The 26,543-nt window shown below is 42.0% G+C and overlaps 1 protein-coding gene across 2 annotated transcripts in view; it reads left to right on the forward strand.

The window, feature by feature from the left end:
- The window catches only part of LOC144798415 (nuclear receptor subfamily 2 group F member 5-like), a 77,274-nt gene extending 57,635 nt beyond the window's left edge, over positions 1–19,639 (forward strand). The window contains exons 3-4 of one of the 2 annotated variants that reach the window (XM_078669286.1): positions 242–769; positions 18,420–19,639. In XM_078669286.1, coding sequence (XP_078525412.1) covers positions 242–769; positions 18,420–18,694 — 803 coding nt within the window. In that variant the 3' untranslated portion in view covers positions 18,695–19,639. The remainder of the gene's footprint in view (positions 1–241; positions 770–18,419) is intronic. The other variant, XM_078669287.1, reaches the window with a different exon arrangement.
- The last annotated feature ends 6,904 nt before the right edge of the window (positions 19,640–26,543 follow it).

Genomic DNA, 26,543 nt, shown 5'->3' on the forward strand with positions numbered 1-26,543 from the left:
TTAAAACACATGCTTGAGGTATGTGTTTTGTAGCGCACAACTTGCAAACATATTGTATTGTATTGTAATTACATTTATATAGTGCTTACTACCCCTGACGATGCATCAGGCGCTTTTTCGGACATATATCACCATTACCTGCAAAGCCGGCTGTTTTAGATAAGTAACTTTTTCCATGAAAGATATTTGGTTTCTGCTTTCTGAGTTGAATAGTGATCCATATTTCTCCTTTCCTTCACAGCAGTCCAGCGTGGACGAATGGCACATCCACAGACCAGCCCTGGCCAGTACGCACTCAGCAACGGAGACCCCTACAACGGCCACTCCTACCTTACGGGGTTCATCTCCCTACTCCTCCGGGCAGAGCCCTACCCTACTTCCCGCTATGGTGCCCAGTGCCTGCAGCCCAACAACATCATGGGCATCGAGAACATCTGTGAGCTGGCAGCCCGCTTGCTCTTCAGCGCCATTGAGTGGGCCAAAAATATCCCCTTCTTCCCCGACTTCCAGCTCACGGACCAGGTGTCCCTGCTGCGCATGACGTGGAGCGAGCTCTTTGTCCTCAACGCGGCCCAATGCTCCATGCCACTACACGTAGCACCTCTGTTGGCCGCTGCTGGCTTACACGCCTCGCCCATGTCTGCCGATAGGGTGGTAGCTTTCATGGACCACATACGCATCTTTCAGGAGCAAGTGGAAAAACTGAAAGTCCTGCATGTGGATTCGGCTGAGTACTCCTGCCTAAAAGCCATTGCTCTGTTTTCACCAGGTGAGTGGAAGCCAGCCATGCTAAAGTGCACATCAGAAGCAAGCGTCAGCCTGTTTAGAGGGCTTGCTAGGTCTTATAGAAAGCAAGGATCATGGTCTTGAATTCAAAGTCCAAGGGCAAGCCAATCAGGTGCTCTTTACTCTTTAGATAATGGAATCAGGAAATTGGGTCACGTGAATCTTTGAAATGGGCACCTTTTCTTACAAAATGGGGGATCACAGGGTCTGATCTTTCGAAATGTCTTTTCTACACTGATGGCTTGGTTTCAATTGAAACGGGAATTTACAACATCCCCTCCCACAGGAATTGATTTTGTCAAAATATTGCACCAAAAATAAGTTTTAAAAGAATGAGTTTTCAGAAAAATCGAAACTTTTAAAAATGAATAACAGGTTTTAAGGCATTTTCAATCAAACACCTTTCTACGTTTCTAAAAATTATTTAGGAGCCAAAAATGTAGACTTCTTATATAGCAAGAGTTAAGGGTTGTTCTGGAGTTTGGGCTAGATGGCATTGTTGACCAAACTTTATAAATGCTATTTTCGGTTCAGTGCCACTTTATGTAACAATACAAGGCTGTGTTTCATCAAACATGTAAATACATAAGTGAAAAATACATTATGCAGCTTTGCCACACTTACAAATGTTTTTCCGCAGATTTTGTAATTGGAGGAAGTCAAGTTTGATAATTTTATAAGAAATATGGCTTACAGCAAATTTAAAATAACCTCACATATTTGTAGACTTTCACCATGAATTGTGTACTTTGATGCTATTGACAGAAAGTGGCCCATATTGTTACCAAACTCAATGGTACTCATTTATTGACCTCAGAAACACAGAGTGGACGCGCAAGACTTTGTACGTGTCGCCAAGGGTCAAACACAGATCCCCTGAGTGGAAGCATTCCTCCTTAGCCACCACACCAATTGTTTTTTTCCCAAAACAATCAACTCCTTCCCTGCTCTGCTTCTAGCACTTTTTAGGTTTTGCCTACATGGTGCATGCACTGTTCTTGTAACGAAAAAAAATCTTAAACGGGCTTAGAGCCCGCTCATTACTTACCTTTACTTAACGTTGGTTGGCTTCCACGTCACTCTAATTTCCTTTCTTCCTGTTGGTCAGCACCACCACCTGACTCCAACTTCCTGCTCAGCTTCACATCTTCGTCCTTGCTGTGGAGCTTGGCCCAAGTAGTTCTTCAGGCAGCCAGTGTCCTTCCACTGGCCCCGCACTTGTAACATGCTTTATTATTATTGTTTATTTTTTACTTTACAGTGCCCACATTCTGTTTGTTGCCTGCCCGTCCCTGCCACCACCTCACCTTTGTCGCTGCATGCCCCTTCCATGCATGGCCCTTCCCAGTTTGCTGCTGGCCTTTCTGTTCCCCTCCTTGCTTCCATCACTGCATGCCCAAACCCCACCCCATTGCTAGTTGCCTTCTTCCTACCTCCATCATAGCTTGTTTTATATAGCGGGAAGTCCACTGGAAGGACTTGGAGCGCTTTGCATGAGCGCCAGTTACATTACACAAGTACACTTTCATTTTTACAGGCACAGGGAGTTTAAGTGATTTGCCTACAATCACAAAATGTTGAGCTGGCGTTGAGACTTGAACCTGATTCCCTAGCTCGAAAGTCTGCAGCTCCAGCCGTAACACCACAGCCTCTCCATGCTCAGTGTTCCAGCTAGCTACACTTTGAAACGCTGGTAACTGTAATGTGCATTTGATCAAGAATATATTACATTTGTGCGACATTTAAAAAACATGCACAAAACCAATAGATCTCACATAGGCGAAACCTATTGACTTTGCCAATGCTTGTTCATTAGGGCTTTTGAAATGTTTAAAGCACTTTTGGAATCAAAACTTTAAGGAACTAAGGGGCTGATGTACAAAGACATCTTGCTGTCATAAAGACTGCAGTTATCAAAATCACAGGGTTTGCAACCTCACAGGGCTGTTTTGTTTTATACACATTCTGCAATTTGATAATAGGTTACCAAATCTCAAAATGGGTTTAGACACCTATAAGAAATCGCTGTTTGGAAGGGGTGTATTTCAGGTATGCCTTCAAATCGCAATTCCTTAAGTGATGTATTAATAATATGAAATCGTACTATGGCTGCTAAACTGTGAGAAGTTACTGACTTCTGAGTTGGGGGGTTAACACCTTTGCAAAGGTTTAGGGGTCACTTTGTGAATGTAAAAAAAAGCTTGTTGCTGAGTAACCAATGGACCAGGGTATCACTTCCTACTCTTAAACAAACTTGAAAAAAACAATAAAGTTGTCTTTTTAAATGCAGTCTAGTTTCCTTTAAGGGAAACTAGGAGTCATTAAAAACAGAAATGTTTTCTTTATTAAAATATGCTCTGCTGGTCTGCTGACCCAGGAGGCCACACATCCATGTGATGACATTGTAGTGAATCGAAATTCAGAATCTATCTCATGAATATTGATGAGGTAGGTCGGATTGTGAACCACTACAATTCGCAATTTTGCAACTGACCTATTAGCACAAAGTTGTATGGACAAAATTCATTTCCATTTACTAAACTTCACAGCACAATTTGCAACCACTTTTTGGGACTGCAAATTTCGTACATCAGGCTGTAAATATCCCAGGCCATCAAGAATCCAGAATATTTATCAACTTGCTTCTGTATTCAAATCAGTGAGGACCTGGAATAACATATGAAATATCTAATCATAACGTCAGAAACATATTTTGGAATTCAGATTCATCTTAAATGGATTACATTCAACCAATCTCTTTGTCACATTGAAGAATCCAAATCATAGCTCTTCGCTCTTAAAACAGACTGGTAAAATAGCTCGGTAGGTTGAGTGCCTGCTGCAGAGATATATGTACAGCACTTATGTCCCAGGGTTTGAATATCTGAAGCTGACGATTCAGCATAACATCCTTTGAAGGTTTTTAAAATAATTGCCAGTAAATTAGCTAATATCAATACCAGCTGGTGCTCACAGTCCAATAAAGACTGCAATAGTCCCTATCAACAAATGAGTGTAGCTGCCAGAAAATAGTTACATTCAAAGTTCATTTTGTAAATGTCAAAATTAAATGACTTTAAAATGTAATATCTATAATCACAAAAGGCATTTAACTCCTAATACATTTACAATAGATTATGGCCCAGATATGTTTTTTGACTTCACCTATTACCTTCGACAGACCCATGTATCTGGATACATTTTACTGCAGTATATTGAATTAGATAATCCTCAGAGGAAGGCAACACCTCTGACGTCACCTTATGACACATATTTTCCAAACAGGCGTAAGTAAGCCACGTCAATGTCTGGGCTTAACAATTATACAGAGCTTCAGACAATGCTTAATGGTGTAGCTATACCTAAATAATTTTATTTTTTATATTGAATGGCAAGTCTTTCAAATGTAATGTTTTTGGAGTGAATCCCACAGCTCTACAGCAACAAAGTTTCACTGAATTGGCGGGTTAAAACGGTAGCCGTAGCACAGCCTCTGCTCAGTTACAAAGGATTACACTTCTTTTTAACTAATCGTGTCTATCACATAGAAAACCATGTTGATGCAAAATAGAAATGGACTTGTAGGTTGCACTATCTCTTGCTTAAGTTTACAACTCCGTACGACCACAATAGTCAGAATCACGACCCTCCCCACAATTCCATGGTCTTAAGTTGATTTTTGCATGGTTCACCAGTAATTCTTAGAAATCCTTCATCTTGCGGAGGTCACGTTAAAGGCCGTTAAGCCCTCTATCAAGAAAGAGCGATTCCTTCCTTATCCAACAGAAGAGTATCTGCCCTATCAGATACATTGACAGGAACGGTGTGAGAATTATTGTCTCCTCTGGTAAAAAAAATTCTTCCACTCGCCAGCAGAAGGGCCGTTTTTTCAAATCTCATCTGCAAAGCACCATTTGCAGACCCAGTTGCTGCAGTACTCATGGCAGTTGTACTACCCCAACTTATGGAGCACTGACCAACAGAGCAGAATCCACTAAGCACAACACATTTTGATGCTTGAGTTAAGGCAACAAAATGGCCAAGGGATTTGCACACCATTGATGGCAAAATATCCATCTGTCAAGGGTCAAAATGTTCTAATAGGCTTAGAACCCTCAGTAGTGGGCTCTACTGGCCATTAAAGGCCCGCTCCCTTGTTAAAGGAGCGGGCCTTTAATGGCCGGTAGAGCCCGCTATGGAGGGCTCTGCGGCTTTATTAGAACATTAGAATGTTGTACGTGCCATTGAAGACGAAGTGGTTCTGGGCTAATAATGGTGGTATAAGACTTCTGCCCTAACATTACAATGTTTTTCTCTTTTTAATTTAGAACATTCTACCCCTATAAGTGGAATATTCTATTATTCCTCTTTATCAGTATAAAATTCTACTACTTTCACACATCTGGTTAAAACTATTCAAGTGATTTGTGATTGAACACTTTCAGCAGAGCCGCAAATCAGTCAAATATTGAAAAGCTGCCACATTACATCAGGATACTAAAAACCGCAGCCGGCTGTGTAAGGGGATAAAAGATGATTGTGCGGGCAGTCATTGAGCTATTGTAATATCCTTTGCACCGGGCCGCTGAAAAACTGCGAGCTCAGCTTCAGAAAATCCACAACTCAGCAGCAAGAGCCACGACTGAGGTGGTCCAGATTTTCTCACTAGGCTTCTATGATCGAACGCACTGTGGATGGGGATGGATTCTTAGTTGCTGTATGGATCATGTTCAAACAGTGGTTTGTGTCCAACTCAACGGCCTTCATAAGGGACCACTTTGTTCTAAACTAAGGGTGTGTGAACTTCTTGTAATTTGCTTTCGTGTGGTTGCGTGAAATTTTGGTAAAATTAAGCAAAATTGTAACTACGCAAAATGCAGATCTGCTCTTTTCGTGCAAAATATTTTAGTGTGAAATAAGTCCTCGCTTCAATTTTTGGACCAAGGACACGTTAAAAAAAATTTTTTGTGAACATCTGCCGCTTGAGTTCTGCTATACGCTTGCATTTGCAGTAAATCTTTTATGCATTAGGGTCATTTGTAGTAAGTCTTCACCTCAAAAGATGGGCAATTACACAAAGTGGTGTAATGGTGTAATTTTGGGAAATTTGAGTAATCGGTGTAACACGAAATTCCCGAAACTACAGGAATTACACAGCCATTATTTAGATCTTGCCTAGGCTATTATACACCCAATTCTGCAAGGTGGTCTACCTTTAACTAAGAAGCTCCTTAGTCTAATTTAAAATAATAGACTACATCTTTGCTCTTGTTTTAGATGGCTGGAAGCTCTTCGCCTTGCCCCTTGCCCCAAGACTTTGCTACTGTAAAATATTTTCAAAATATCTTCCTGAAATCTTGTTACATTTCCTTGAAATGAAAAATTAGCCGCATTCAGATATTCTAGTAGGTCAACAGAAGTTTGTCTCGGCTTCCAATGATTCAGGTTTCAAATGTTATGAATCTGGTTGTCCGGACAGTACATGAAGTAAAAAATTACAGTCAATGAGGGGTCTACTCGAATGTGCTCAGAAATTACATCTAAAAAGGACATTATTTGTTCCTCTGGGAATTATTTTGCATTATTGATGTAGTTTTGTTTATTTTCAGAAGTTGAACCTCTTGTGCAACTGCACATTGATAAAGAACAGCTCTAGAAACCCTCATTTTATTTTCAATGACAGCGCACAAAACAATATCCATTCTGAAAATGTATTTCGTAGTACTGGGGATAAGTGAATCAATTTGGAAATATAGTTACATTTTCACACTTAGTAATGTGTAGCTTTTCAAACAAATGATACACCCTAACAAGCTTCTCCAATTAAGGTTGGCACTGTACACCGAGGGAAGTCATTTTTTCTTTCTTTCGATCAATATGTACCACAATGTGGGAAACTGACATTAGAATTTAACTTTTCAATACGCCAGTCTTTTGCAGACCAGTGAAATATTTTATTGTGGGTCCCAAACCCAGTGACTTTCTACACAACATGGCGTTTGTCCATCAATGGTAAAATATTGCTCCACAAATCACACTTCATATAAATGCTTACTTTTTAATTTTCAAATTGATGTCTAATAGCATGAAATCATGCCCCAGTCGTCCCATATTCTGAATTGAACACCCTCTAATATTTGTACAAATATTACACTTTGGAAATCTTCAGCTAATGCTCAGTAAACCTCAAAGTTCTAGTAAGGTAGAAAGTGTGCTTCCAGTCAGAAAGGTGATGTTACCTTAACTGTGTACCGGCATTCCACCTTAATATCTACTGCAAAAATATTGTAGTACTAGACTATTGGGTCAAAAATATTAATGACAAAAAATATCGAGAAGGTGAATTTATATAGGTAAGTAAAGATTTACTTTACTTAACTTCACATGTATGTACCTTGGCGATACATCAAAGTAAGATAAGTTAAGAATAGTTAAGCTAAACTTATCTATATGCACTTACATTCTTGATATTTTTGCCCTTGATATTTTAGTCTGGTACCACGGTATGTCTGCTGTCGCTATTTCGATATTTAACCCTCTGAACCAGCGAGAAGGCGGGTTTATAATGATCAATATAATCATATACGCATACTAGTAAGTGGTAGGACATCCTACCTATTTAATGCAGTCTCTGGTTTTCAAAAATATGGTAATTTCCTTGAAGTATGTATTTTCAGCCAATTGTACGTTTGAAAAATAAAAATACAACTGTTTCTGCAGTACACTCGCATACCAAATGTTATTGAAATACCAAACTAGCTTCTAAAATCAACAGTGTGGGAAAACGTGCCGCTCCCACTTGATAAGAGTCAACAGTTTCTCCAAAGAGCTACAGGACATTTTTTGTCAACCAATTGAGAAAACAATGTTTGCTTACTTAAACTTTTTTGAGTCTGCATATAGTTAGCCTGCTTTCCAAGACGTTTCATACATACAAAGCTTTCTAAATTCTCTGTTGAGACTAGCTTTAATGATCAAATGAAGTAAGCAACTCCATGGTTCACAAATCCTTCCTCTCGTACATGCCAACATCCACCCACATGTTGAGCGGCTGACCCAAGACTTAAAAAACATTCCGTATGCTGTAGTCTTCGCTGTGCTTTTTTATTGTAGGTTGCTATAGTCCACCTCAAGATGCTATGCCTCATCCTTCAATGCCGTACAGGCCAAATCCCTGCATAGATCCGCCATGTCCAAAAGATGACCGCCCCACTCAGTCAGACACTAACACCTAATCACGCCCCCCACTAAGCATGTTATATGGACCTCTCAGTTCAAGGCTGGAAACTCTGTAAGAGCCAGGCCTTGCACCTCTAGAAAGCCAACATCCTCATGTGAGTTACAGGAAAACAGTCAAAATCATCCACATGTTTAAAAGAGTTTTTTTTCCAGAGTTTTATATAGCGTGAACTAGAACCGAGACATCGGGTATCAGAGCGCTTTACATAGCACCACTTTCGTTACAGAAGGACACATTCATTTTTGTTAGGCACGGGGAGATTAAGTGATTTGCCCAGAATCACAGGATGTTTAGCGTCGTTGCGGAGACTCTAATCCGGTTCCCCAGCTTCGAGGTCGACCGCTCTAGCCGTAAGGCAACATCCTCTCCCCTTATTCACTTCTTCGCCTCCTGTCCCCACAACTACTTTGAATAGGCACTCTGGAAGACCTGTAACCTCTGGGTGCTACGACATGCTTGTTACACCTGCATAGGAACACTGCTCAGTCCCTGTGTATCAGATATCTGATCGAGGTTCTGCATCTTTGCCTTCAGACACGTCATTTCATGATATGTGTATATTAAAAGGTATCAAAAATAAAAAGCAAATAAATAATCAATTTTCCCAGCTTATCTGCAGTCAATGTGACTTAGAAAGCCAAGTGCTGTCCCTGGTGGAAATCCCATTTGACGGGTACAAAATGTTCTAATATACCACGTTGCATCACAAAGGGTTTGTGACACTGAATACATATTGCTCCTGTGGAAAAATAAATATAATTCTACTGGCTCAAGTGAAACCAATGGAAGCCAGAAACTCTGGTGGACTCCATGGTGCCAACAAAGGGGCACATTTGCTATTATTTCACGCAACGCAGTGCTGCAAGGGAATTTGATGTGCTCCTTTGTGTGAGAGGGAGAGAGCAGAAATGCTCCATAACTTTGTAAATGTGGAGCTGTGCTGACTAGCGCCAATGCAGACAGCCGGGTGCCATGGTGCAAGGGTGACTCTATTGCGGGCAGGATTGTTTTTGTGCAGGAAGAATTACTTTCCAGCTCAAAAGCAATCCTTAGAGACATATTCCTCTTTTCATGTGTGCTGCAGAATGCCCATTATGGAAAGGTTTGGCCGACTTCTACAAGTGTTTGTTCAGCCAATGTGCAACAGTATGTCTGGCATTGTTATTCCATCATAAATTTAGCCCTTTCAGGAACACCAGAGAAAGCATGTACAGCACGAAAAGTAAACCAACAAAATTTCTCCACCATGCTAGGAGCAAAACTCTGTGTGTCAGGGACATTTCAATTTTGCTTTACAGTTAACGAACTCCAACATTGGGAGTTTATTTATAAAAAACTAAATTCTTTGATGACCAAGCTCATTAAACATGGCAATGTGTCAATGCCTTCTGTCGAACTCAGTGGCAAAAGTGCTGATGAAGACCCAGAGATTAGACACACATAGGGGGGTGGAGAGACTCACAAAAAAACCCACAAACATCCCCATCAAAACAAAACAAATATAATTGTTTTGAAAATACTGCCCTCACTCACACACCGAAGTGTGTGACATGCTTCATCATCGGGTCTGCTTACAATACGCCCAGGTGTAGCCACGCTCTGGACGGAGCATAGGGGGGGGGGGGTTAACATAAAAGACCAAAGGACGCAATACAAAACCAAACAACATATATACATAAACAAAAAAGTGATCAGTGAATGTCACCCTGTGACTGGAACTGGTGTGCAACACGTGCAGTTAATAGGGAAGTGTTTAAAACTGGTTTGAGGATACCAAACAACACTTTATTAATAGGTTCCACAACCAGGATTAAAAGAAAAGAAAGGATGGATAATGTTTTCAAGAGAAAATGAGGTTTCTCAAAACAACCCTCCTAATACCGCTGTTGTCAACATGTTTCGCCCAACTTACTGCGCCAAGAAGGTCACCCCGGTCTTCTTCAGGACGTGTGTTGCTACCAGTCCTGCTATTGGTCAAGCCGTGGTTCGGTCAAAGTACCAATAAACTGATCATACGGGATTCCAATTGAATCAGCATGTGTGGAGGGGATCCCAACAACACGGGAAACATAAGCTGGAATAATAATAATCCCATACAAGTATGTTGTAAAAGGAGGTGTACCTATATCAGTTGATACACCCCAATGATTGTAACATAAGTCCTTTCAATGGTCTTAGGGGATAGTATACTCATCATCCAGCAGTATAAAACATATGACTATAAAATGCAATGTTATGATCAAATACAAATCTACACAATTTCATAGGTTCGGAGAATATATCAGGTAGTGGTATTAGCTTCCAAGGAATATGCCCCACATGCAACGTGACTGAGAGTAGCATATTATTACCCCCATTCAAGTACTCACCGAGTTTGTTAAAGATGAAAACTCGTCATGGCGCCCTGCAGGTAGGTGTCCCAAGAGCACAACCTGTATTTGCGGAAACAAAATCAAAGACGCAAATAGCAACAAACCGCGCTCTGTAGTATCGAGCTCTTTCATGGGACGAGCCCCTATCGTAAACGACACAGTTAAATTTCAAGAGAGCCGGGTGCAACAAGAAGATGCACCAGCATTCACCCGTAAAGAGTTTACTGCATCGGGAGATAGAATCAATGCCAGCCACCCTTTGTGTACTCCTTACTGTTCCGAGGGAAGAACCTCGTCCGACTGCCTGCTCCCGGATCGCCGCGTAGGTGACGCCGGCTAACGGGAATCAATACAAGTACTCTCTGCGTACCCAGAGATCCCACCACACGGCACAAATCTCTAAGTATGGCGGGTAGTCTTCTGTCATGTAATAGGCGGACATCTCTGCACTGACCTGACAGATTGGTTGCCATTCTCTAAATGAAGCTCATTTTTCCCACAAAAAGCAAAGTGAGACATTGAGCTTTTGCTGAAAACCCCAATAACTTGTAAATAAATGCTCAGTCACCCACAGATATTAGTCATATAAACACTTTAAAACACCCCACACACTATATATATTAAGAGAAGATTCCATTGGGTAGAGATTCGATAATCAGAGCTGAATTTGCAGATATGCCATTTTTTAGGTCTAGTTCTTCCTATTGCTACTAATTGTGTAAAATGTACGTAGACTGGCATTTGTCTCCCTTCAAAGGAAGATTTCTCTCTCACCTCATGTTGTTGGCTGTCATTCTTCCTCATATGGAGCACTTGCTATGGGGACTATTGTACATCTGAATGATTACAAAAGAAATCCTCAAAACTCAAAGTTGCAGGAAATATTGGCTTTACTAATGGCTCAGTCTGTGCCTGGAGGCTTCTTTTCCTCTCGCTCTACCTGTATAATATAGCAAAGCTACTGGATTCATGCAATGCTGCCACAGCGTTCTCTGCATTATTATGGGTTTACCCCACTTGCCACACAATCAATCATCTGCTGCATATTTTACATACAAATTTTAACCAAAAGTTTACTTCTACCTCAAAGAGATTGAACGTTATTAAAAACTCTGCCACACGTTTTATCACCCAGTCCTCGCCCCTTTCCAAGAGTTAACTAGTCACCTTCCAGTTGCTGGTTGCTGTATTTAGGTGTTAAACTGATGCTGATGAGTGAAACCTTTGTCCAGGAAATGTTAAAATGCATAGGTAAGATAAAATAATGGAGCAATACTGCCACAAAATGTGTTGTAAACTCCCACATACTTTGCAGTTTCTTGAGGCATAATTTTGTTCATCCCTGCTGCAACTTTTGGTCTTCCCCTGCTCCATATTTTCCATTGATCATGAGTTTTGCCCAGGCAGGTGAATTATTGCCTGACATACGTTACTTCACATCATAAGTATATTTAAAGAGTCCTAAAAAATACAAAGGCAAATTAAAAAGAGGGCGGTGTTAGTGAAACATTCATAGCAGAGGCCAAACCCTTAGGGTGATTGCTGAGGGCTACCTCTTGGTAGTAGCCTGACTGGAAACCTGTTTCCAAAGCCGGGGCCGAACCCTGAGGCTGCATCGTCTGTCTGGCTCAGCTATCTGGGGTCAGATTTACAAACTATGGGGCATATTTACGTCTTCTGGCGCATCTCTGCAAATCAGCAGGGATGCGCCAGAACCGATGCGTCATGCAATTCCCTCCTTGCGCCACCACCGATGCGCCGCATTTACAATGCGGCGCACCATGGTGCAAGGAAGGGCAGATGCGTGACGCATCATGTGGTGTACGGGCGGCGCATTGCTGGAGTCGCATCGCAAGCACGACGCAACTCCAGCAATGCTCAGGGGCGCCCAATACTTAACATGCTGCGTGAGTTCTTACGCCTCCTTCAAGCAGGCGTAAGGAATTGACGTAGCAGTATCGCAGAAGTGCCTGCGTGAAATATTGTAGATTTCACGCAGGCACTTTTGCGAGGCACACAGGCACCGGAACGCCCACCCTGCATGGGAACGCCCCCTTTGTGGCGCGGGGCTTTATAACGTGACGCATCTCCCTAGATGCGTCACGTTGTAAATGCCTCGCAGGAATGCACCACGTTTACGCCACTGTTGCGTGACGCAAGGCGGCGTAAACGTGGCGCAAGGGGCTTGTAAATCTGCCTCAACGCTAGTGCGGCAGGGCAGGTTGCTGCGCAGCGTTGTGTGAAAAGAAGAGTGCAAACTGCGCCATATTTATAAAGATATGACGGTGTTCATCTCTCTCCCTGCAATGGCACACTTGTAGCTGCCTAGTGCCATGGCAGGCACCCTGCACTGTGGTGAAAGGCTGTAGTCGACAGGGTTTTTTTTTGTCCAGGAATGGATAACTTCCTGCACCCAAGCAAGGTTTATTCCTCTTTATGTGTTTCAGAATGCAGCACACATGCAAACAGGAAGTAACAAGGAGAAATACAAATATTTCTAATGGTTCTATCAAGGCACACCATGTAGACGCAAACCCAGGTTTACTGACTTTGGCAAATCGGGGTTTGTGTCAAAATGTGCCATAGAACGCCATGTAAAGTCTCCAAGACGCAGGGTATAGTAAGGTAGTGCAATACGCTGCATTGCATTACTTTGCAGATAAAAGTGATGCACAGCAACACAAATATCCAATTATGTTGCTTTTTAAATATCACTTAAACACTAGCATCGACTTGTGGGACGCAAGGACAACACAAGTGTTTAGTAAATCTGCTCCCAGATTTGCAAATGGATCAGTACTCGTTCACGCATGAAGTTTTATGTGTGTCAATGGCAATCAATTATGCCACAAGGCAGTGGTTAATAATTGCCTTGCAAATATTGTTTTTTAAAGTGTTATTGAATATGTTCTCCCAAAAGCCAGATCCTTCATAATGCCTCAGGGTTAGAATGTGTGGGTAACAGCTCGGCCCTCTTATCCCACGCAGAAGACTGCGATATTAACATAGATCGAGCTGTAGGTGGGATGCAAGGGTAAAGCTAGAGGCCATGTATGCATTGAAGCTGGTGAAATAAGCACCATAAACAAATGCCCATCACCTGCTGTTATAAAATGTGATGACTAAATATAAAAGTGATCCACCATGGATCACACATTTTATCTGTGCAAAATTTGGATTCAAAAAGACGGTCATATGTGACAGTTGGTTCGGAGTAACGCTTCTTGTGTTATAAATTTTGAGATTTTGTTAGCTGGTGAGGTGTTTTGCGAGACGTGACTTTGAATCTGATTAAGGGCTGTGCAGTGTTAGGGTGTGCAGAAATGTCTGGGTTGCTGAACACCAAGGCAACCTAATTTTGATTCCACCTCATACCACTTTCTTCCACCCCCCTACCCTTGCTTACTTTTTCTCTCCATCTTGCTAGTTCTTTGTCCTCCCAGCATTCCCATTTTTCCTATTTCTCTCTTCTTCCTCCTTTCAAGATGTTCTTGCTATGAGTCAGTGTCTATTGATGCGGAGCAGAGGAGTGAACCCTGATAGGTATTTTATATGGTATGTGGAGGAGTTTAAACTCACTTTAGTTTGGCAGCAATCTGCTGAAAGTCAGACTTTTCTTTTGTTGTTGTTTTCGTTGGCACCCTTAAAAGCTTGTACATTTCGGTAGACAGCAGAATAGGTGCAGCATAAACACAATAAACCCTTCCCAAGATGAAGTAGCAAAAAGACAGCCCACTGCTGACAATATACATAGGCACCAATTACAAGTTTGTCATAATTTATCAAACCCTCCTTTTTTTTTTTTTTTTTGCAGAGTTTTATTTATTTATTTATTTATTTATTTATTTATTCAAAGTTTTATATAGCGCGAACAAGATCCTTACAGATATCAGAGCGCTTCACAGAGACAGGGGCAAGGGCAACAGGAATGAACAATATAATGGGAGCAATATAGTAATCACTAAACATAGAGCTAACAATAATGTACAGAAACATATCAAAATACAGTCAGGTAAACAAGTAATATAAATACAACAAAGCGTAGCATATATTGGTCGTTAGAAAGAGAATAGCGTAGTAGTGACCCCCTAGGTAGGAGGATAGCGCCAAAGGGCAAGGTGATCAGTGATACAGCGCGATGCAGAGACTCAGATCCAGTCTCTGTAAGGTTCAGGAGATCTTGGCCAGAAGGATTCTTTTCACCTCTTTCTTGAAGAGTGCAGTGGAGGAGATAAGCCTGGTTTCCGGAGGGAGCGCATTCCAAATCCTGGGTGCCATTCCTGAGAAGGAGCGCTTGTATGTTTTTTCTTTCCGGAATCTACTAGGTTTCAGAAGTAGATTTTTTGTACTACGATTGGATCTCGACCCTCCTGAAATAGACAGCTTTTGCGCGAGGTAGTTGGGTGCTTTGTGGTGCACGGCCGAGTGTGTCATTATTGCAATTTTTAGCTGTATTCTGGCTTCAAAAGGCAGCCATTTTAGAGATTTTAAGTCTGGGGAAATATGCAAATGTTTTCTTGAGCCAGTAATGAGTCTCGCGGCAGCGTTCAGGGAGGCTCTTAGGGGTGCTGTTGTGGATAGCGGGAGTCCGCTGAGGGCCACAATTCCGTAGTCTATGCGAGGGATGACTAAAGCTTGTACAGCAGTTTGGAAGTCTTTGGCAGGGAGGAAGGGTTTGAGTTTCCTCAGTGTGTTGATTTGGATATTAGCCCCTTTTGTGGCTTTGCTAACGTGTTGTTGCATGTTGAGCTTGGCGTCAACTGTGATGCCTAGGGATTTCGCTGAGTCCACGATAGTAGGTTGGACATTGAGTGCTGTTAGGTTATTGAGCCACGTTTGGGTGGTGGAAGTTTTCGCCGGGGGTGAGATGAGTAGGAACTCAGTTTTCAGCGCATTTAGTTTGAGGTGATTAACGGCCAACCAGGATTGAGTGTTGCTAAGTGTGGAATTCAGTAGTTTGATATCTTCCGGGGATTGTAGCTTTAGGTAAAGTTGTGTGTCATCGGCGTACATATGGAATTGAACATTGGATGCTTGGAGCAAGGTGGTGAGTGGTTCCATGACGAGGTTGAACAGTGTGGGGGAGAGGGAGGATCCTTGTGGGACACCTAGATCTGCAGGCACTGGTTTAGATAGCACATTGTCGATCTTGAACTTCTGCGACCGGTTATGAAGGAAAGAAGAAAACCATTTGAGAACAGTTCCCGAAAGACCCATTCTAGTGCTTAGCAGCTCCAATAAGTTCTCATGCTTGACCGTGTCAAAAGCTGACGATAGGTCAAGAAGGATGAGGAGGCAGGAATCATTGCGGTCAAGGATTTGGAGGGCGTCATCAATTATGTGTGTCATAGCTGTTTCCGTGCTATGTTTCACTCGGAAGCCTGATTGGTGAGTGTTGAGGAGGTCAAATTGGTCAATGTGTTTTGTTAATTGGAGTTGGACACATTTCTCCAGCAGTTTGGCCAGGGTGGGGATATTGGTGATAGGCCGGTAGTTGTTCAGGTCAGACGGGTCAGCTGTGGGTTTCTTGAGTATAGGTGTGACTAGCCCCACCTTGAGGGAGTCTGGGATGAGACCTTGTTGAAGGGAGCTGTTGATGATTTTGGTCCAAAGAGGGAGGAGCAAGGGGGTGAAGTCTTTTACTGCATTAGCAGGTAGGGGGTCTGTGAGGTGAGGTCTGTGAGGTGTGAGGTATAGCGCGAACTAGACCCAAACCGAATCGGGTATCAGAGCGCTTTACATAGCACCAGTTACTTAAACCCATGACCTATTGGCTTTGCCACTGCTTGTTTAAACCTAAGAGACCACATTGATGGATCTTCCATCAAAACTATAATAGCTAACAAAAACTACAAAGATGCATGGGAACTGCTCACATATGCACTAATGTAAGACAGAAAATATAGCTATGGTATATGTGTCCGGTAAACACCGTGAAAAAGCATGACATCTCAAATAACTTCTTCAGCCATATTGTAAAAGTAAGCATCTTTGGCAGTGCAAATGTATGCTTTTTTGTTCCCAGGAATTGTTTATTATTAATAACGCCAATTAACGCATTTTTTTAATGTCAAATCAGTTTTTCATTAAACCCAACAAAGGAAGGACCTTCTTAACAAGTTTGTTATAGTGTTACTTATGTTTTACTTCTGGGTTTAAAATAATATAATACATGTATGTAGCGCACACAGCAAGCTGATTTATTGGTCCTTCAATAATAGCTGCTATATTTAATCATTAAGAGTCCACTCTAAAATACAAAACTAAGATCCATCAGTTACAGGCACATCTGTGCAGCAGGCATTCAATATATTGAGAGGCCAGCTCTCATCACTGGTCTGTTCAAGTGTCATTCACAATCTTCTTCTGGCCACAGCGTAAAGCATGGACCAGTGGTTCAACCTCCTTCAGCCATTAGCTGTCTTCACTGACAGTGGGAGCGATTTGTTTGTGCACCTGTACACAATTGCTTAAAAAGTAGTCCACAACAGCGGTGGTTTAATTTTTGCCTCCATTTCATGTTTTCTTTTATTATTTTCATGTTTGGTTGTTGTTTACTTTTTTTGCTAATGTAAACACTTCGAATTTAATGGCTATATTTTTACTTACAAACGTTTAATACCGTTTTTAATATCAGTTGCATAAGTTTGCAAAACTTATTTCAGGCTTGCCAAGCCAGGTGAAATATTTTTGCAAATGCTTGTTTACCTCTTGGCCTCCTCTGTCGACTCCTGCTCCTTCTCTTCTTTTATTTTATTATGCATGTCTGGGGCATAATTCAACACATGCAGTCCATTGGAGGCGTAAGGATACATTTAAACAGCAAATCACATACATGAGAAACACTCCTCAAAGCTGGGCCAGGATGTGATTGACAAAGTCTCAAGCCAGTGGCTGAAAGAGGCTGGTTCAACCCGTGTTTGAACTGGGTGGGCCCACATCCCACAACAGGGCTGTTTAGACAGCTGTTTTGTCAAACCGAAACCTAAAAAATGCTACTCCATGATAGAACGGATCTCAAGCTCAATGTAGTAAAGCTCAAACACTGTGATACGGGATAGAGAGCAAGATAAAACTTGAATTTTATTGAATGTGTGGGGATGTGGAATTAGGGAGAATATTCTCTCCAGAAATGTATACAAAAATATCAGTAGTGGTTTTATAGTTTCACAAGTACGTATAAGGAATGTAAAACAATGTGACCCAGCAAGCCACCAAATTCAAGAACTCCTTGAAGGATACTATAAATAACAACAAAGGGAGAGCGAGAGATATAGAGTGGATTCGTTTTCCCTAACTCGATATGTTTAAACAAGAAGAATCCACCTGTTTGGGTGAAGCAGAGGGGTGCAAAGACCCCTATGATGAAGCATGACACCAAGGGTCCTTTGGTGTGTGAGGGATATTTTAAAAACACTATGTGCTCCCCACCGCAGTAGGGAACACTTCACCCAAACAGGTGGATCCTTCTTGAAGGATAGCCTTCAATTTACTATTATCTGGGGTATTTTTAGCAGAGCAACAGTAATATGTGAAATCCAACATATGGAGAGCTAAACCTTTCTAGAGTGGTTTGGGGGATGCCCTTGTAATGCCTTTGCTTGTTACATTCAGTTTATCCACTGTGATATATTTGACATTTCAGACAGTGTGACAGTCATCAGTCATGCTTGAAAGGCCCACTTTGAGAAGAACATTGTTTTTGGATTCATAGAGAATTTTGAAGAGACTGAGTGAGCCTTGGGTCTCATTCATTTAAGAGCCTTGTGTGCTTCTCATTAACTCTATGCGGAACTCCAGCAATTAGCCCCCCTCTCTAAAGACGCCCTTGCCTTTTCGAAGTGGAGTACTTCCATAGCGCAGCATTTCATTGTTATATAGTACTCTGTTGCACATGACATGCACTGTTAATAATTTAAATAAATAACAAGTTTATGAAATAATGTATTATTTCACTCTAATTTGAACAGATTGTTTCAGCACGGTTGCCATTTTAATTTTCCCGTCTTGTTGCCTTGTAGATGCTGTTGGGTTGTCAGACTTGGGCCACATCGAGAGCGTTCAAGAGAAATCCCAGTGTGCCTTGGAAGAGTATGTGCGAAACCAGTACCCCAACCAGCCTAGTAGGTTTGGAAGACTCCTCCTTCGTTTGCCTTCTCTCCGCATTGTCTCTGCTCCGGTCATTGAGCAACTTTTCTTTGTGCGTCTAGTAGGGAAAACGCCAATCGAGACCTTAATCAGGGACATGCTTCTCTCCGGATCTAGCTTCAACTGGCCGTACATGCCCATCCAATGAGCGCCCAACGGGACACCTTAGTTCTCTTTCCTTATGGTTCTGCCCAGCCGAACATGCCACCATGTACCCGTGAACGTTCTGTGCATTATTCTTTGATGATTTGGCTGGACATCTGGTGACCCCCCCTGAAGTTTCTCTTCCACAGGATATGTTGGAAAGGATCTCATCCATGTCTTAACCACCACCAGGAGTTTATTTTCTTATTAAGTGGGCCACCACCTCCAGACCAGTTGGTTTATATTTCCTTAATACTGCATTTGTTCAAGCAGACAATCAAGGAGACTTATGTAACATGAGCCAAATGCAATATAACTTGGGTTCAAGCAGAACAGAACTTACAGTTATATGTATACTAGAAGTCAGGGTGAATCTTCTGACTTCAGCAACAGCGACAGAAACGGGAGTCAAATGTAAGCTTTCGCTTGCCACACAGGATTTGGGTTTTAAATATTCCAGCATCCAAGAAGGTTAATAACTGTAATAGCTGATGCATGCTGGTGTACTGGCTACTTGCAATCCAAAAACTGACATGTGAATGGTAGCACTGAAAACTACAAGCACTAACTACAGCAAATTAACCATCTGCATCCACCAGAAATAGATTTGGGACCACTCAGCCACAGGCAAATTCTGAGCCTTAAAACCATCATTTTCAAGAGCCGTATGTTTGGTTTTCTATTCATGAAAAGTATAAATGGCAAAAAAAATCTACCTGAAAAAAATTCTGGGCAAAGAACTATTTATATAAAAGACCCATCAAAAACAGAAGAAACTTCTTTTTTTGCTCAGATGATCAATGTACTTTTTTCCTCTCATTCAGTTTTTTATGTTTGTAAGATATGTTTTGATGTGAACTGTGAACTTTTGGAGAAAAAAAAACAAAAAAACATTTCTTTTTTTCGGGTGGATTTGCATTCATTATTATTAAATGACTGTTGAAATATTGCAGGCTTGTGTTTTCCTTGGTGATGGCCAGATCTGCACGTGGGTAAAGTTTAGACCAAGCAAAGGACCTGGACTCCATTGTAACAATACCATACATGTGTTTTTGTGATGCCTTATACAATATGGAGTTGGAACAAACAAATGCTAATTCTTTTCGTTCTGGTCTTTTCTTTTAATTGCGTGTGTTTGAAAGTGGATCTCTGTGACACTGCGCATAACGTCCCTGATGTGCTCCTACAGGTACTTAACTATTTCCTTCAGAATGGTAAATGCTGATGCTGGTTTAATGGCTCAGGAGGTAAAGGCACCTGCTGTCAAGATCTGCATGAGATGTAACGCTCAGATCTGTTTCTTGCTAAGTCTGGCAGAGTATTAAATCCAGTAATTACTCTTAGAAAAAGTAATTTCCAGGGCTCACAGATTTCCTTTCAAAGGTAGTGGCATAAAGCATGTGAGGTCCACTGTAGCCTCAGGTGTGTCCTCTTGTACATTGTCCCTTTGTATGACTACTTCCGGTCAGTCCTGTCTCTATGTCTAGTGCCACATCCACCCCCTCCTAGATCATCTGAACAGTACAGCAGAAAATACATCACGTATGTCACTGATTTTCTGTGAGGCATGTTCTACATTTCTGCAGAGAAAACTGTTCTTGAACTAAAATGTGTGGATTTTCTCTCATAATTTGCAATGTTGCTGGAGTAGGATTAGTTCTTTCATCTATATATATAAAAACGAATGTATGTCTGTCTGTCTGTCTGTTTGTCTTTTATGCATTACTACACCATTCATACGATCGCCATGAAACTTTGGGAAGTTGTTGAGTACACTCCCGGGAAGGTTTCTGGCATTTTTTTTTAAATATCGCCCCCCCCCAGGGCCCTCATAATCTTTTGAATACTGATGTACGCACCATACGGAAAAACAACAAATCGTGTATCCACAAGCACTTGAATAAATAAATAGAATTGAAAACACCATTCATCCGATCGCCATGAAACTTTGGGAAGTTGTTGAGTACACTCCCGCGAAGGTTTCTGCCATAAATAATTTTTAAATATCGGCCCCCCCAGGGCCCTCATAATCTTTCGAATACTGATGTACGCACCAGACGGAAAAACAACAAACCGTGTATCCACAAGCACTCCAATAAATAGAATTAAAGCACCATTCATCCGATTGCCATGAAACTTTGGGAAGTTGTTGAGTACACTCCCGCGAAGGTTTCTGCATTAATTATTTCTTAAATATCGGCCCCCCAGTGCCCTCATAATCTTTCGAATACTGATGTGCGCACCAGACGGAAAAACAACAAATCGTGTATCCACAAGCACTCGAATATATAAATAGAATTAAAACAACACTTTGAAATGTTTTCCATATTAAAATGAATAAGTTTCAATAAAAATGACACAATGTAAATTGAATGTTATCATGACGAGTTTCCTTGAATTTCCTTTCTTCGGAGATCGCAGCAATGCGCGACGAGTAAGCTAGTTAAAAATATACTGATGTTTGAGGAATATATATGCTGTAAGTCATGAGTGCAAGAATCTCAGTTAAGTAATGGGGATTTGAGGTGAGTTCCGGTGCGAGCCCTGGCATACACCTGTTCAAAGGAAGCACTTACTTCTTCTTATGTTGATAAAATAAGTACAGGCATCGTGTTACACCTGTTGTAAGCACTTCAGCAGTTAGCAAAGTGGACAGTTTGCAGGTCCTCTTGAAAATACTCAATAGCTCCTTGTGACCCTGTTACACTGAAGGCATTTTGTCCAATGCAGAAGAGGAACGCGACATAAATATTCAACCGTCTCGTGTCTGTCACTAGCATTTCTTTTTTTTCAAAACCGTGTGTCACTAGCATTTCTGATGTAAAGAAGCATCATGAGAATGGAGCTGGGCAATTACAGTCTATAATGGGAAAATAAGGCACTCTGTTGCCTTTGATAGGTAAAATGTGTCCACAGGCGTTCAATTCTAGAAGTTAAAGTATTTACTACATTAATAACCAATTAATCTTTATTCGATTATGCATCATAATCATAAAAGATAAAAACGTAAAAGCCACATAAAAACCTTATTATACACAGTCCAGTTCATTTCATTCAGGTTACGCAAACTATAATGATTTAAGCACAATTTAAAAATAGCGAACGAGCCTATTGTATACATCATTATATCTTTGGCACACATTATTTTATTCCAGTATAAGGCGCCATTTAAATAACTAGGGACCGCCTGGTTTGGTAAAAGCTGTAAATGTAGAAAGGCAGGTCGAAATTAGGTAAAACCCCTTGCTTTTAAGAGTGGTAATAGATACCTTTTACACAAAAGTTCATAAAATGTACAGAATAAAACCAGGTGTATTAAGGTTTGGGGGGAACAGTCATCACAAGGACAAATTAAAAGGGCTTGGGGATAAAACTGATCCGGAGGGAAACAGATCATTGTACGGATGGAGCCCAAACAAAATTTTATGAGCAATGATCTGTCCCTAGAATGTTCAACTGCTGTGGGATTTTGGTTCAATGCCAAAGACAGATTTCGAGAGCAGGTAGGATCTTTTGGAGTGTTTCTCCAATGCCCTGATTTCTCTCTCATCTTTAAATCTATTTAAAATGTGTTCCTTAAAAAGGCCCCGGTCGCCCTTTTCAAGAAGATGTGGCCTGTTGAAAATATCTATACAGTCTAGGGAACAGGCGGTGGTTTTAATATAATTTATCCAGGGTATCTTTTGGCCATAGGTGCACTCCAAACAGTCCTCAATCACGCTCCTGCTAAACCACAGTCTCTCATCCACCTAAACTGCGATCCAAAGTAAAAGTGGAGCCGGTTTGACCTGTTCCTCCACATAATCTAGGCCCAGCTCCTCGTGGGTAAAAAAGGAGGCGCTAGTTGGATCCAGCCCCAGTAATTTTCTACAGAAACGGTCCTCTTCTTGCTGGATCACCCTACAGTTATGGTACTCCCAAATGGCTGCACGGTATGTCAAGACTGGGAGACATTTCATTCTGTAGATTTGCAACAGGGGCAAAATAGGCTTGTTACCCACCGACTGAGAAAATCTAAACCGGGCACAACAGGCTTGGGTAAATTTAGAGCAATGATTGGAAATTCAAGAAAGCCAGTTGATCTGTTGATCAAATGATACACCCAAGAATGGAAAGGTGGGAACCCTAGTAATTTTATGTCCCTTAATATCAATGGGTCTGGTTTTTGCAGCCTTTCTCCCACAAACCATATAATTGGTCTTAGAGATATTTGTATCTAAATCCAGATCATCCATGAAGTTGTCAAACCTATCAACCAGAAGCTTTAACCCATTTGCTGTTCTGACCATCAATAAACCTTTAATAAAGCAGGGTAGGCACACTGACTAACTTTACCTTAGGCAGATCACCCCCATTTTCAATCAGGCTGGTATTCAGGCTATGTATATATAACAAAAACAGGATTGATGCCATCACACAACCCCGCCTGACCCCCCGTGGGAGGCTAAACAATTCGGTTGTCTCCCCCTCGTTGCCGTATCTGACACAAGCGTTTACGTCCGTATGAAGGGCTCTAAGAAAATCAGCTGAGCTGGCAATCCCAAAACCCCGAGAATATCCCAGAGCCTAGACCTGTTTACCTGGTCAAAGGCGCTACTGAGGTCCATGAATGCAAAACAAATGGACCCCTGTTTCGCCACTACATATTCCCCTATTGGACAGGGCAAATGGTATTGTTAGTCTGGGCCCAAGCTTCCACTTGCTGTTGGACAATATAGCCTACCACCTTTCCAACTGAATTTAGCAGGAAAATTGGTCTATAGCAGGTGGGGTCCTGCCGATTCCCCTTCTTAAACACAGGGACTGTAGTAGCAGATTTCCAAGACGGGGGTAGACCTAACTGGGCTACAGCATTAAGAACGTTGGTCAAGACTGAAGCCCAGAGGTGTGGTTCTGCCTTGTACAGGTCCTTTGGGATCCTATCTGGGCCAGGAAGTTTATTGGACTGGCTTCCCATGATTGCTTCATAAACCTCCTCATAATCAAACCTGATCTTAAGTGGGAACAAGTTGTCAACTTTACCCTGATATGAGGGCAAGTCTTTGTCCAGTGCAAACACCTTTTGGTAGTGGACGACCCAGAGGGCTGGAGAGATGGAGGAACCTATGTCATCATAAATACTGAAAGTGACCCAAGTGAGGCATTGACCATTTGTGATTTAAAAGAAACCCCTTGAGGAAGCAGCACAAGCACTGTATGCTTGGGCAAGTAATATTGTGCAAAAACAAACTGGAAAATAATTAGGCCTGTGCGAAATTTAAATTAGGCTTGCGTAATTCAAGTAATTTCTGGAATTTTGCATTCCGTTTGCTACACAAAAATACAGAAACTTTACAGCGCAGTGTACCATTTACTATGAATGGACACAAACAAAATTCAAGCAGCTGTTCTTCGCAGTGCTTTTGTTTTTTGCACTATTTTTTAGTGCAAAATGCTTCCTACCGTAAAGAGTTATTACAATGATAATTTCGTGCTAAAATATAGGGCCAACAAATGGATATGAATTTTGCTTAATTATGCTGTAATGTCAAGTCATTTTCCCTGTAATTTAAGACAATTACGTACGCTGTGATCAGGAATCTGAGGTAGAAACAAACAGCTCCGGAGGGAACCCCGGGGCATAAATAGAATGCAGGCCAGCATTCTAGTTCTCTTAACCACAATGCCTCAGAAGCCATGCCTGGCCGTGTATAGGCCGAGATCAGAAGCCTATGGTGTGCAAGGAAATGAGGTTGTGGCGGAAGGAGCACCGAACAGCGTGGACGCCTAATCAAGATGACTGGAAGAGGACTTGGGAGACCGGAGGCGCAAGACGACCATAGAACAAGAGGTGACACCGAGCCGGGGGGAAAGTTGTTCAAAGCCGGCGAGGATGAGGGAAGAATTGCCAGAGGAAGAGGCCGGCAGGAGAGCCTGGGGAAAGGTGAATAGGACGAGCGAGACTGCTGCAACTGCAAGGTTGAGTCTTGGCCTCAGACAAGTGTCCCAGCTGGGTTTGTGCCGCATGGATTTTTGGGCTATTTTATGGGGATATTTGGTGGGTTTGTAGGAGTACTTTTGTACAATTGATTACCAAACATGGGGAAGGCAAGGGAGCCCTGGGACACCGGCTGAGATCCTACCTCACGGGAAGACCCACGAACCGGTGCATGTTTTATGCCTCAAGCTTGATACTAAGACTTACAAAGTCGGATGTCAGTAATGAATGTCCTCAGGCCAGCCCAATGCAAGAGACATATGGTGTAGTGACGGGTTCTCTACATAGTGAAAGAAGAATCGATTATTAAGGTCTCTTTTTCCTGTTTTATTTCCCTGAGGGTGAGATTGGACCTGGTGAAGCACGCAGACGTTCCCTCAGACGAATTGGAAGAAGATTATTGGCAGTCAAGAAGAGCCCTATACTCGTGACTTTATCCCACTTCCTGCACTACTCCTGTATTGGAAATAAACCTTCTAGAGGCCCCATATTGGTGTGAGGCATATTATTTTCCTGTTTCAGTGGTGTCAGAAGTGGGGTGCACTGCCCTCCTACTATAAGAAAATAGAAGTGACTTTACCAATAACGTTGCGGGACATGATTAAGCAGCTGGCCAAAGGTCAGCGCCACTTACAACTTGTGGTGGAAGGACAATCCAAAGCCTCCCAGCAAGAATGGGAAAATGTACAGACCGCCATGCAAACTCAAGCATGATACAGCCATTCAGAAGCTAACCGAGGCTATTGTATATGTGAAAGTTCACCCTAACATCGCAAGTTTGGTACTCCCAAAAAATGAGATTGGTGAAGAACCAGACGCCTACTTTACCAATTTTGAAAGAGTTGCCACTTCAGCCTCATGCCTTCAAGAATGATGGAGACAGTATGTGGCTCCCTTCCTTACCGGCGAATTACAAACAGCCTATCAGCCTGTCATCCCAGCAGGCACCACCCCTTACTTTGACGTCAGAAGGTCTATTTTAGAACGGTAGGGATTGATAGTGAACACCATCATATGAAATTCAGGAAAGAATAGTGGAATTCAAAGGACAATCCCAGGGCTCTCTTTTACAGGGTACAGGCTCTAGGGAATAAATGGCTTATACCCCACTGTTCTACAATGGAGAAAGTATTGCTGGAACAGTTCTTAGAAGCTCTTTCCGGTCCTAAGAGGGCATGGATCCGACGGCATCCTGATGTCCCTATCTCCCGGACAATAAACCTGGCCTGTGCATTCCATTGGTCTCTTGATTTCAGACTTATCAACCCTGGGTTTCTCAACCATCCCTCCATACCTGGTGAAATCCTTCCCAACCAAAAGCAGTTCTCAAAAGTCTTCCTGAGAGTCGTCATGTACTCCTTTCAACTACTGAGGGATTTTGGACAAGGGCTTCAGTGTTTCCATTGTGCCGAATGGGGGCACATAGCCCATCATTGCCCCCAGAAAAACCATTCAGTCAAACCCATGGAGGTGGGATATTCCTGGGGCAGGGTTTTGTGGGCAGGGGGCTGTCCTACCAGATAATTAAACAAATACAGGTAAACAGGGAACTTGAGGTGATTCTAGTAGACTCAGGGTGTTGCCATTCAGTAATGGATGCAGAAAAAGTACAACCTCAGCAATGGAGAGAGGGAGAGACAGTAGTGATCACCTGTGTACATTGGGACTGCAAACCTTATCCCGTAGCCAAATTATCTGTTAATTGGCAGGGTCAAGAAGAAATTCTACGAGTGGGTGCCATTCCTCAGTGGAAGAAATAATTGTGGGAACAGATTATTAGGGTTTGCCCTGCTGTTATCCACGGTGGAGGAAGTTGACCCCAGTCTTGTATGGTTGAGGGAAGCACCCTTCCAAGACGAGACCTTCTCTAGGTGTA

This window comes from Lissotriton helveticus, chromosome 12, assembly GCF_964261635.1.
Source record: "Lissotriton helveticus chromosome 12, aLisHel1.1, whole genome shotgun sequence".
NCBI classification, from domain to species: Eukaryota; Metazoa; Chordata; class Amphibia; order Caudata; family Salamandridae; genus Lissotriton; species Lissotriton helveticus.